This window comes from Penicillium chrysogenum, assembly GCF_028827035.1.
Source record: "Penicillium chrysogenum strain IBT 35668 chromosome Unknown utg000001l_segment0_segment0, whole genome shotgun sequence".
Lineage (NCBI taxonomy): Eukaryota > Fungi > Ascomycota > Eurotiomycetes > Eurotiales > Aspergillaceae > Penicillium > Penicillium chrysogenum.
The window spans coordinates 2559615-2571760 of NW_026622749.1; the positions used below are offsets into that span (position 1 = coordinate 2559615).

The 12146-nt window shown below is 49.3% G+C and overlaps 3 protein-coding genes across 3 annotated transcripts; 1 reads left to right on the top strand and 2 right to left on the bottom strand.

Annotated features, from left to right (window-relative positions):
• Positions 1-238: 238 nt before the first annotated feature.
• On the bottom strand, positions 239-2212 carry afeA (adenylate-forming enzyme AfeA; the record flags this gene model as incomplete). The annotated part of the gene is made up of 3 exons (XM_056706789.1): positions 239-671; positions 730-1871; positions 1967-2212. 3 exons carry the CDS (start codon positions 2210-2212, stop codon positions 239-241), a joined length of 1821 nt encoding a protein of 606 aa, XP_056571091.1.
• Positions 2213-4644: 2432 nt separating this feature from the next.
• On the top strand, positions 4645-6120 carry N7489_001035 (integral membrane protein TmpA; the record flags this gene model as incomplete). The annotated part of the gene is made up of 1 exon (XM_056706790.1): positions 4645-6120. One exon carries the CDS (start codon positions 4645-4647, stop codon positions 6118-6120), a length of 1476 nt encoding a protein of 491 aa, XP_056571092.1.
• A 1661-nt stretch (positions 6121-7781) lies between these two features.
• Positions 7782-9939, bottom strand: N7489_001036 (hybrid sensor histidine kinase/response regulator; the record flags this gene model as incomplete). Its single annotated transcript, XM_056706791.1, has 5 exons — positions 7782-7996; positions 8059-8173; positions 8281-8569; positions 8623-9672; positions 9725-9939. 5 exons carry the CDS (start codon positions 9937-9939, stop codon positions 7782-7784), a joined length of 1884 nt encoding a protein of 627 aa, XP_056571093.1.
• Between the last annotated feature and the right edge of the window lie 2207 nt (positions 9940-12146).

Consider the following 12146-nt stretch of genomic DNA (forward strand, 5'->3'; position numbering starts at 1 on the left):
AATTCGATTTGGAAAACCATCATAAGAAAGCTGGATCTAATTCGTAAAAGTAAACATGTGATGACCACCCGAAAACAACAAGAAAAAGTAGATACAACAACCAAATGTCCGACAACGCCGTGATCTAACCCAAACGCCGTTCCCTGTCCCATTCACCGCACACTTCACCGCCGAATGAGTGCGATACATCTCATATGCAGCGTAGAGAATGCAAAGTACTGTGCCCCACTTTCTTAATTTAGACCGCAACCCGTCCCTCAGGAATGAGACTAACTGGCGACATCTCAGCCCCAGCGGGTAGTCCACGTCGGGCCGCGGTGGCTGCAGCAGAGCCCTCACCTTCGAATCGGGAAAGCAGGGACGCCACCATCTCCCGGTACGAGTTCATCTGGGACAGCTTGAAGCGCTGGATCTTTCCGCTTGCAGTGCGCGGGATCTCTTCCACGAATACAACGCCTCCATCGAGAGCTTTGTACCTCGCCAGCTGCTGGCGTGAATAATTGTAAACTTGTTCGCCGGTTAGGCGGCGCACGGATGGATCGCGAGAGCGCACGACGAAAGCGCGCGGGACTTCGCCCACGCCATCCTTGTTCACGCCTATCACGGCGGCATCAAGGATTCCCGGGTGTTGGAGGAGGACACCTTCAACTTCAGCTGGGGCTACCTGCCATCTGTTGAATGATATTAGCATTTTCCATTTGATAAAGAAACTGGTACTAATAGACTTACCCTCGTACTTTGATAAGCTCCTTCGTCCGTCCAACAATATAATACTGGCCCTGCTTGACGTACGCTATGTCTCCAGTCCGGAACCATCCATGTGGCTCCAATGCGTCTGTGCGGCCCTTGTATGCAGTGAGCAGACCCGGCCCACGGACGTAGAGTTCACCCGAGCAATTATCACCCTGCACGGTCTTTCCATCTGGTTGCACCAAGCGGGCCTCATACCCAGCAATACACCGTCCAATACTTCCAGGGTCACCCTGCTGGCCCCAACGAGTCTGGAATGTCACACCGACCTCTGTCATCCCCCAGATCTGGCACGCATATCCCATAGGGTTGATATGGCTGCGGAACTGCTGCATGGAGTGACCATCAATAGGAGCGCCAGCAACGCCAACATAGCGCAGCGATTTCAATAGATCACCGATGGGCACGGATGACTGGTTGATAGCGTGGATGATAGCCGGGACCAGGTAAGTCTCGGAGATCTGGTACTTGTGGACAGCGGCCAAGAAATCATTGACCTCAAAGCGCGGCATGACAAACAGCGGGTGCCCGTATCGGACAGGGAACAGATGTGTCCAAAGCGCGCCAAACAGATGGAACATGGGCAGCGAGATGAGCCGGCTAACTGGATGCGGCACTTCGTAGTAGATGGTACGGTGCTGTGATACAAGCGCATAGTGGGACAGTATTGCTGCTTTGGGAAGTCCGCCTGTACCGCTTGTCGGATACATGGCCGCAGGCGTGGCTTGTGCGACGACAGGGTCCGCGAACTTCAGCCAGTCGCTTTCACCGAAGCAGAGTAAATTGGCGAAATTGTTGTGACGCGCGTCGCCATTCATGGCGCAGAATTGTCCCGCCGATGAGTATCCCAGTTCGTACCACAGGAATAGTTGTGCGCAGTGGTCGATGGCGTGCTCGTCCACGAGGCAGACCTGCGCTGGATGAATGCCTCGGCCAGCGGAGGCATCGAGGACGGAGGATAGGGCATCACGTGTTGTGAGGATCAGTTTGGGTTCGGCGAGGCTGAGGACGTGGTCGAGTTCTTGAGGGTGGCTTCGGGGGTTTGATCCCATATAGACACCGCCGGCGCCAATTATACCGAAGAAGAGGGCGGGATATAGTATCTGATGCATTTGACAGGTCTGAGTCAGCATTGTTTCTTTTATTTTCCGGAAATCTTCAGTCCAATATTGGATTTCTGATTTCTGATTATTATTTTTTTCTCTCTTTCACTCACGCTATTTCCCAAGTGTAGCAATACACAATCCCCTGGCTGGACGTTATGGGCTTTCAGACCAGCAATCAAGGTCCGGACTAGTTGTCGAAATTGGGCAGCTGTAAATGATCGGGATGGATCCTCAGCATCAATAAACAGAGGTTGATTCTGGTTGTATGGCTTTGGGCCATCGAATGTGAAACTCAGCAAGTCAGAGTAAGCCTCCTGGGGGAGCATATTGTTTGAAGACATAGTGTTCCAACCCATTGTAGAGGTTTAGGAGAGATAGAAAATTGGATGAGTGTATATAACCAAATCAGGCGAGTCCCTCGGGGGGTTATATAGGTTAAATGTATATTCCATTTTGATTTCCCTACTGATTTGATTTTACCTTGACATCCCCCGGTCTGTTCCACTTTGGATTTGGAATACATGCTTATGTAAGTACGCTAGTCCCCACCCGGGAACTGTAAGGTGAGATCTTATACACTTTGACCACTTTGACTATACAATAGAATAAACAAAAAAACAAGGGAGCTGAAAAAAGAGCTGAGAAAAAAAGAGTTGAACTCAAATCTCCAACAGCAAGGGAAGAAAGTAAGAAAAAAATAAAAAAAAGGTAGAATCATACTATGTCATAGAGAAAGAGCACTATGGAGTTGACTCCATCGTGTCTCCACCAAACATGTTTGACACTAAAAGCTGTTAGCGCCATCCATTGTGGCGGGTTTTGAAATCCAATTAATCAATTAATTAATAAATTAAATAGTCCAGAAACATCGTCCCCTTGGGAGCTGAGCCACACCAGATCGCCCTTCCCTGTCCCCGTGATTCCCCGTTTCTCTTACCTTGCGTAAGATATAGTTTAGAAATGGGGTTCATACAGCCTGGGAGGATCGACCGGATCGTGAGATATGCTCCAAACTCTAATCCAATGAACTCACATCCCCTCTTGAGGGAATTCCCAAAAAGGAAAAACGTCATATCCTTCAATGTCTCCCACGAGCTTAGACAGGGATGCTACATCCAATATTCCCGCCCTACTCGCCTAGAATATCCTTTCACATGGGCTGCTTCCCCCGTATCAGAGGAGTGAGCAGACCTCTCCCCGTTCCTGTCATCTATCTCTGACGTCCCCGCCATGAAGGGATGCACTCTCCTTCCACTTCTACTGGTCGTTATGGGCCCAATATTCCAATGGATGCCCAAAACCTGCAGCTGATATTCAGTGGAGACCACCTGCTCTTTCTCCTCCCCTGTGGGGTCATGGACGCTGAATCTGAGAGCGGCTTCCGCTCCCGGATCCCGATCCAGATCGACTAAAGATCGACTAACGAAACCGTACTCCACACCCATCCAGGTTATGTACTGTGCCCGTGCATCGTCGCCAGTACCTCGGCGTTGGGTTATGATCATCGTAGGACTTCGCCTTGCGGGTGAGAGGAGAGTGGGGCGGGAATTGGACATAGCGCGAACATCCTCAGCTGTCTCGATGATCGACCGCGCGTTGAACACAAAAGTCGGAAAAAAAAGCAAAAAAAAAAAAAAAAAAGATTCCCAACAAACATGAACTGCTGTATCATCCGGCGGGTTACTGCATTAACTCATGGCACGATTCCGCCACACCTCCAGTAGATCCATAGATCCACATTGGCATTGTTGATGGCGCTCCGAGTGCGCATCCGGTCGAAGGGACCTTTGGCCAGCCCACGCCATCCCACGCCATCCCTAGGCTGCAGATCGGCTGTTTTATTGAAGGCTTTCTTGACCGTATGATCAGGTGCACTGGCCCATCATATCTGGCGCTTGCATCCCATCTGGGCTAGTCAAAGTAAACCCTGGTCAGGTTGCACTTGGCCCGTGATATTGTGTCGGCGAATCTCGCCTTGACTGGCCCTCGGCTTGGTTATTGTGGAGATATCGATGCTAATTAGGTTGCATCACACGTCAATGAGCTCATCCTTCGATCTCCCTTTCCGGTTCATCCCCGGAAGGAGGTTCCACTCCCTCTTTGATAGACCGCCAAAGTTTTGACAGGCTACAGCGTGGGCCTTCCGGGAATTGCGTCAGACACTTCCCCGAGGTGTGAAGAACCGAAAGCAGCTGAAAGCAAGGGAGTATTATGGTTCTCCGACTCTGCTGATTGGCAAGAAGTCTTGCAATAGTGTGAAGTCTGGACCCCGAAGGTGATAGTGTCATACACCGAGAGGGGAACGGCATATGGATGGGGAAAATAATGGCAAAATAATAGGATCATATGCAATGCATTCCTGATTTTCAGCGCCGAACTCAAAAGAGAGAGGGGAAAAGAAAAAGGATGGGCGAATAGAACAAGACAGGAAAAAGGGCATCGCGGTGATGCCCGGTGACGCCCGAAAGGGAAAGACGAAGCTCAATTGGGAAATAAGGATGCGAAGGCAGGAGCCATGCAGAAGGGGGATGTGAGGCTGATCTTGGTGGATTCTGATGAGAAGGAAAGAAAAGGGAAAAGGAAAAAGGAAAAAGAAAAAAACAAAGTCTTGGTTAACATGATTCAAAAATGGAAGACTCGCCCTGGTTGAATTGTCAACTATTTCGTTCTCTTTTTCACTTCAAGGACTCCCTGGCTTGATTAGTTCATACCCTTCCGGTCATCTTTTGAACTTTTTATATCAGTGGGAGAACCCATCATAGTTATGTCAGAGAAATCCCCCATCACTATGCCTCCAAAGGTGGTTGCGCGGCACTCACCGACTGTGAGCGAGGCCACTCTTACCAATGATACAATCGATGAGAAGTGCTACTCCAAGGAAACCGAATCCTTGCATTTGGGCCTCTCAAAGGAGATCGATGTGGAAGCACAGACTCAGAGCCAGCGCAAACCCAAGTTGTTCGCATCCACCCGATATGCCATTCTCACACTATACCGGCGTCTTTTCACGCTAGTCTTCTGTGCCAACGTTGCAATGTTCGTGTACATCATGAGCACGGAACAAAAACTCCTAGCCCTGGTCAATGCCACAGCTGCCAATTTGCTCGCTTGCGGTCTAGCCCGCCAACCACTGGTGGTCAATGCTATCTTCGTGGTGGTATGTTCAATGCCGCGCTCAGCGCCGCTTCTCCTCCGTCGGATCGCCGCGAAGGTCTACCACTATGGTGGTGTCCATAGCGGCTGTGGAGTCGCTTCCCTGGTGTGGTACGTGGGGTTCGTGGGTGTATTATCCCACCAATATTGGAAACCATCCGCCGATGGTCCGGATATCGGCGTTTCAGCAGCACCAGTTGCGTTAGCTTATGTCATCTTGGTCCTGTTGCTGGCAATCATCGTGGTGGCCCACCCCGCCTTCCGGATGAAACGGCATGATTATTTCGAACTCACCCACCGTTTTTCGGGCTGGCTTGTCGTGGCCTTGTTCGTGGCATTGTTGCTCGTCTTCTCACGAGGGGCTAGCCAGGCCATGGGCCAACAGTTTGGAACATTCCTTATCGAACTGCCAGCGTTCTGGTTCTTGATGTTGACTGTAGCAGCCATTGTCCAGCCTTGGTTGTTCCTCCGAAAGGTCGCGGTGCGGGCCGAGCCACTCTCGACCCACGCCACTCGTCTGCACTTTGACCATGCTATTACCACCTTTGGCAAGGGCATCCAACTCGCCAAGCACCCGCTTCGCGATTGGCATGGTTTTGCAACTTTCCCTGACCCTGCTCCCGCAGGTGTCCACGGCGGCCCAAGCTTCTCCTCTTTGGTGTCCAAAGCGGGAGACTGGACCGCGGAAACCATCCAGAACCCGCCTACTCATCTCTGGAAGCGTGGTGTGCTGATCTATGGCTTCGCATATGCCATGCGTGTTTTCCGGAGAGTAATAGTCGTCACTACCGGATCCGGCATCGGACCCTGTCTGTCATTCCTGGGTGATGAAAACCGACCTGCTCTGCGTGTACTCTGGCAAACTCGTGCGCCTCGAAAGACCTACGGTGACGGGGTGATGCATATGGTCCACAAGATGGATGATGCCCCCATCATCCTAGACACCGATAAGTGTGGGCGTATGGACATGGTACCCATAATCCTGCAGCAGATCAAAGACTTCGACGCCGAAGCGGTGTGCGTGATCAGTAACCCGAGGCTCACGGCGCGAATCGTCTATGAGCTTGAATGTCGAGGGACCCCGGCATTTGGCCCCATTTTTGATTCCTGATTCGTAAGATTATCTGTCTGTCTTTGGACCGTACATACCTGTTGTTCGATTCGCGTTGTTTATGGCCCCTTGTCGTTTTTTGATTGTGTTTTTGCTTCTCATTTAGGAGTTTGTATCTTTTGAGCATCTTGCCATATATCCTCTCCGGCTTGCGGCGTTTATCGGCGGTACATTGTTTTTTTTTTATTCCAATTGACATTTTCGAAGGATTCTGAGTTGCAAGTCTCCTATTCAGGGGGGGCGCCCTGTCTGTGTACATATGTCAGCGCTTCCTAGGGGAATTTGGAATCAAGCGCTATGACCCTGCTGCTATCCGTTTGGCAATTTCTCTTTAAACAACCTATAGAGTGCGACCGTCACAAACTTCACCCCTATAGAAGGCAGTATTGATGTCCGTGATAGTCATACAATTCCAAATACTACACGCCATCTCCACCCAGGGGCTTGGGGGCCAATTATTGTGGCGGTGATCGTGATATGTATATAGATCAGATTGTTTGTTCGATTTGCCTCTGTTGTAGTCTATATTCGTGTCTCGAGTTTGATATTTTATGTACTCTACTTTAAGTTGAATTTCGTGCATATTCTCGCAGTCCCTAGCTATATCTCGTTTTCATATAGTCCGTTATAGTCAAGGATATTTCAACCTCAGATCTCGGTGGTACTTACCCGATCCGGTAACTATCTGCGGACCACATACCCAAATACCCAGGCTACGAAGTACGGAGGGAAAATATATAACTCGTCAACATCATCTAAAAATAAAATAAAATCAGTACTCGATAGCCGGGTGCAACCCCAAATCCCAATTTCAATTCAACTGACAAGAACTAAAAAAGAACTTCCAACGTTACACCTAGCCCACCGCAATATCCGAACCACGCAAGGTAAGCACAGTCCGAACCAGCACATACATCGCACCCATGTCCAAATGTCCTCGAAAACAGCACCTACCCAGACATGTTATCCAATGGAGGAGACAGATAAGCATATCACGACCTTACCACGTAGATATGAAAAAAATGACTGCCAGCACACAAAAGCAAATCCCGCTAACCCCGCACCGGCACCAATGATCAGCGCTTGACCGGCCGGTCTCGCAACGGTGCTGCGCCTGCACAGGCACAACACATGCATGGTGTGTGAGTTACGCGCCGAGCTGAGACTCGAGGCGGCGCAGTTGGAATCGTCTCTAGCGGCTTATGGCTGTTTGACTGTGTATCACGACCTCCGAGTCCGTGGTTAGGTATGGTGGCATGCAGCTGACAGTGTGTTTGTTGGCTAGGGTGGTGCTGGGGGCGGGATTCGTGGGCTGGGCTAGGGTGAGGATTGGTCGTGGTGAATCCCTGTATGGCGAATAGGGATGAGGTTGTGGGGTTCTCTCGAGTGTCAGGACTCATGTGTTTGTAGAGCTATCGTCCCGGATAAACGGGGAACTAGACAAGAGGTATCTAGTCTATGATATTTATGAGGCGGAACTATGAATGTGAATATATGGTTTGTTAGTCAACAATGACTTCTATAGAGCTGTTCGTTGTCTTGCTCTGGACGTTCTGCTATGGTATCATGATATCTTGAAGGCTAACGCTAAGCGGGAATCGTTGAGAGCCTCCCAAGAACCGTTGGAGGTAACTGTTGTGTTCAAGGGAGAGGGTATCCAATTATGGTGTAGGTTCCATGAGCTTCTTCAGTTTACGGAGAGAAAGAGGTTTGACTAGATAGTCGTCGACACCTGCGGTCACCGCCGCCTGTTGCATGGTATCCGAAGCGACGCCTGTGACAGCCATGATGCGGGACGGTTGGAGACCATGGTCTTTTTCATGTTGTCGGATCTTACTGGTGGAGACCAGACCATCCATTATAGGCATTGATAAATCTGGAACCACGCAGTTAGTAAAATCGGGGTTAGAGATGTGTTCAAGGAACTTGTAGACTAACCCATCAATATCAAGTCGTATCTTCGACTTGACGATTCAACCTGTTCCAATGCAATCAGTCCATTAGAAGCCGTGTCGTAAGTACAGCCAAGCTTTCGCATGAATGTAGCCAGGATCTGTTCCATCGTTGTAAGCCAGATCATAAGGAATTGACTGATAGGACCGATATACGAGAAAGTGACGGCAACCTTGACGTAACCGAGTTTGCGGTGAGCTAACTTACCTGGAGGTTGATGTCGTTGTCATCCACGATGAGAACATGTATGTTTTGAGTGAACGATCGAATTGGCAAGTCCGCGATAAGAGGATCCGGACTGATCAATTCAACTGGAGGCTTTTGTGAAAGACTTTTTGGTATTTCCAGTATGTTCTGTGGGGTAGGTTTTGACGGAAGAATTTCATGGCTTATAGGTGGAATGGTAACTGGCGCTTCAAGGCCGCCGATTTGTGCTTGTGACCTGTGCAAATCCATTATTCTTTGAGCGGTTTCACGGATCTTCTTAGATCCATATCTGCGTTGAAGGTCAGCTCGATTATTGGCAAAAGGGGTGGACTCTAGACGTACGGCTGTGCCATAAGAAATGCATTCGGAGGTAGAGAGGAGCCTAGGGAGGATGTCGTGCTGCCCAAGACAATGAAGAACTTGATATGATGACCGGCATTCATGGTAGAGGGTGATTGATCATTCAAAATAGAGTTGAACTTTGCCTCTTCGATGACCGCGATGTCACCCTCTCCCTTCTCAAGTGACTCTGCCAGTACAATATGCCATCCAAATTGTGCCCTAAAAATATTGGATAGAGTGTCCTCTATCGAAAGCTTTCGTTTCGCATCGGGGCTCAGGATGCCAGTGGGCGTCTCCGTCAAGTCAGGGCAGCCGTTGAACCCAATGAGGCATGCCTTCAGAGTGTCCTTGTGTCTTTCAATTCCTAGCGATGAAGCATCGTCGAATAACTCAGCGGGGACATGGTCCTCGGGACGCTGTGCGGGAATGTAAACATCGACCTGCGTACCAACACCTTTTTCGCTCGTTATTTTGAGATGACCACTCAGGAAAGTCACTAGCTTATGCACGACGCTGAGTCCAAGCCCAACGCCCTCCGATAGGGCGTCTTCCTGGGTGAATGGGGAGAATGCAGAGTTTCTAAGAAAGTCCTGCGCAATTCCTTTGCCCGTGTCTGTAACGCGGAGATGGACAAGATGTGGTTCTGTTTTGGTCTGAGCTGCGACTCGTGACAAAGAGACCTCGATGAGGCCAATCTGCGTCCATTTCATTGCATTGCCGAGGAGATTCATGACTATTCTCCTCCAGGCACCAGCGACTGACCGGATATTCCAGGAGCTTGACTGCTCAATGTTTACTACCACCGACAATTCATCCCCACTCCGAGTAATACAAGAGGTGGATTGAGAGGGCGGAATAGCAGTAGCCATTTCACTTGCAAGGGACGAGACACGCCCGGGTGCCTTTCGACTGGTATGGAGTATCACGGTGACTTCTTCAACCAAGGAATCGAGATTGAAATTGGACACTAGGCTTGTTCCACAATCTTCAGCGTTGGTCTCGCTGAGACGTTGCGTAGTTGCCAAGTTGTTGATTTTACAGTAATCCAGCCTTGCTATTTGTTAGTAACAGGTTCGGCAGATGGACTGTGAATAAAACCTACAGGTGGTCTATTGTGTCCAGCAAAGTCAATCCGGATGTCGAGATCATGTTAACCATATCACGGTGCGCAGTCTGAAGCGGAATATCATGTAGCAATTCTGCACTCGCGAGGATCCCATGTAGTGGGGAGCGAAGCTCATGACTGATTGAAGTTACAAAGTCGAATTTCGAGTTCTCACAGGCGGTCCAGTGTATCCGAGACACTTCGGAGATCATAGAATCTCCAAAAGCTTTGAAGTAGTGCAGGTCCTCTATACCCAAAGGACGACGGGTTCCATTTACCCAAGCCAGTGTACCTGCAAGCCATCGAGATTTGCTCCAATCCCATAGAGGATAGAATAGTACACATTTAGCTTCAGGGAGCTGTTGAGAAAGACAAAGAGAGATCTGCCGGATGATTTCAAAATTGGGACCAGGGATCTCTGAATTGCGATTTGGAGAGTCAATGGAGCTCGCCAGATTACTCCTGCTGTCCATGTTGAAGATGTGGCCATCCGGAAACTGTGTAATCAACGAATGCAGTAACTCTTCGGTCACTTTGACCTGGCATTTGGAGTCAGTGTTGCTTTTAGCCGACCTGCAGCTTATAGCCTGGCCCAAGGAGCCACAGTAGTATTTTGCATCTTTGGGTGAATTTGCATCAGAAAGACCCCAAGGGCCAGAGTGTGAAGTGATGGGGGAATGTGTCTTGAAATTCAGCAAGGCATCCCAATCATCCTGCCGTCCAGAAGGTTCGCTAAAATGGAGTTAGGAAATGTCAATTATCTGAAGACGGAGTGACTAACAATTGCGGGTCATTTCGGTAGGCATCAAGAAAAACCACACCGTCCAAGTCCAAAGATTCTTTCAGTAGAAGGCTGGCACGGCCAAAAGTTGCAGCTATGCGTTCAGCGATAGGCACATTGTCTGGCACTAACGATTCCGGAGGTCCTTCTACAGAACAGGAAAGCGGTTCGGCTCGGTCCGAAGTTCGAGACGATGGCAGTGTATAGTTTGACGCGGAAGGTATATGTCGAGAGAATATCGTCGTTTCCCTTCCATTAAGACTCGTGGATGACCTTTGATCAAGGGGTGCACAACTACCAATTTCCTTTTCTGTGGACAAAGAATCAAGTGTTCCCCCCCACATCGCCTGGCCGGACTATTAGCCCTAAATCTTCAGGACTGAGCTTCTTCGCAGATGCTTCAATCTGACCTTGAGTGGAGGAGCTACTAGGGTCAAATTTTGAATGACTTTTGACGAAGTTTGTCAACCCTTTCACCAAGTTCTCTGACCGACGATGATATTGAACGATCCGCGCATTTTCAAGGTGGTTTGAAATTGAGTCGGCAATCTCCCGGAGAGCAGCCACATCTTCATCTCCAAATTCAGTTCGTGGCTTGTTGTCCACCACACAATATGAACCTAGTACGAACCCGGAAGGGCTGTACAATGGCACCTCGGCGTAGAATCGAAAGAAAGGCCAGTCAAGCACATACGGGCGATCTTTGTAGAAGTCCTCCTTGGTGAAATCGCGAATGATGTTGCGTGTCTGGTTGGCTGTTATATTCTCCGTGTCTAGCACCTGGGAAGGATCTTGTCCAGTGAAAAGTCGAATGGCGTGGGGACACACTCCCCATTCCAAGTCAAGTGTATTGACACCCAGGAAAATGCCATCATCTGGGCGATGAAGATCTTTGTTCCGAAGAGAGATCGACGCTGTTGCCTCTGAAATGACGTGCTGACTTTCTCCGTCGATGATTGAAACGAAAGACCGATTGCAGCCAAAGCGATAGACTCCCAGTTGCGTCAGCGCGGTCAAAGTGGTATCGTTGGAAAGACGGGGGGATGGTATGTCCTGTGGTATATCATGTCCTTCCTGGTCTGAGCTTGTAGAGACTGGCCGATCAAATGTACAATAATATCTGTCGAGTCGTTAGTGGGGATCGCGATCGCAGGGCGGGGAACAAACTTCGACAAATCCCGAATTCTCTCTCGCTCGACATCAGTTTCCGACTGACCCATATTAGATGGGCCAGCTGATATATAGCTGGTTAGTTCCACATAAGAATGAGGTGAAGAAGTTAAAAGACGATGTTAGAAGTAAGATAAAAACAAAGAATTACGAAAAAAACCAACAGACGGGTTACCCTGTTTTTGGGGAAACCTTGGGAGTGGGGCCTCGGTTAGAGCTAAGACTGACATGGACTAGTCTAGACTCTATTAGACGGTCTGTCCTTGAGGTCCAGATCTCATCCACCGACAGGGACACATCAGCACCCGTGCACCGTGCCTAAAAGGGAGAGACTACGTAGATCATCGTTACTCGATTCAGAGATAAAACAGTATGAAAATGAAAGCGCCTCCCGGAATTTGAATCTCTGCGGGAATACCAGACTTTTCTCTCTCCACAGTTCAACTAGCCTGACAACCAACTTATTCT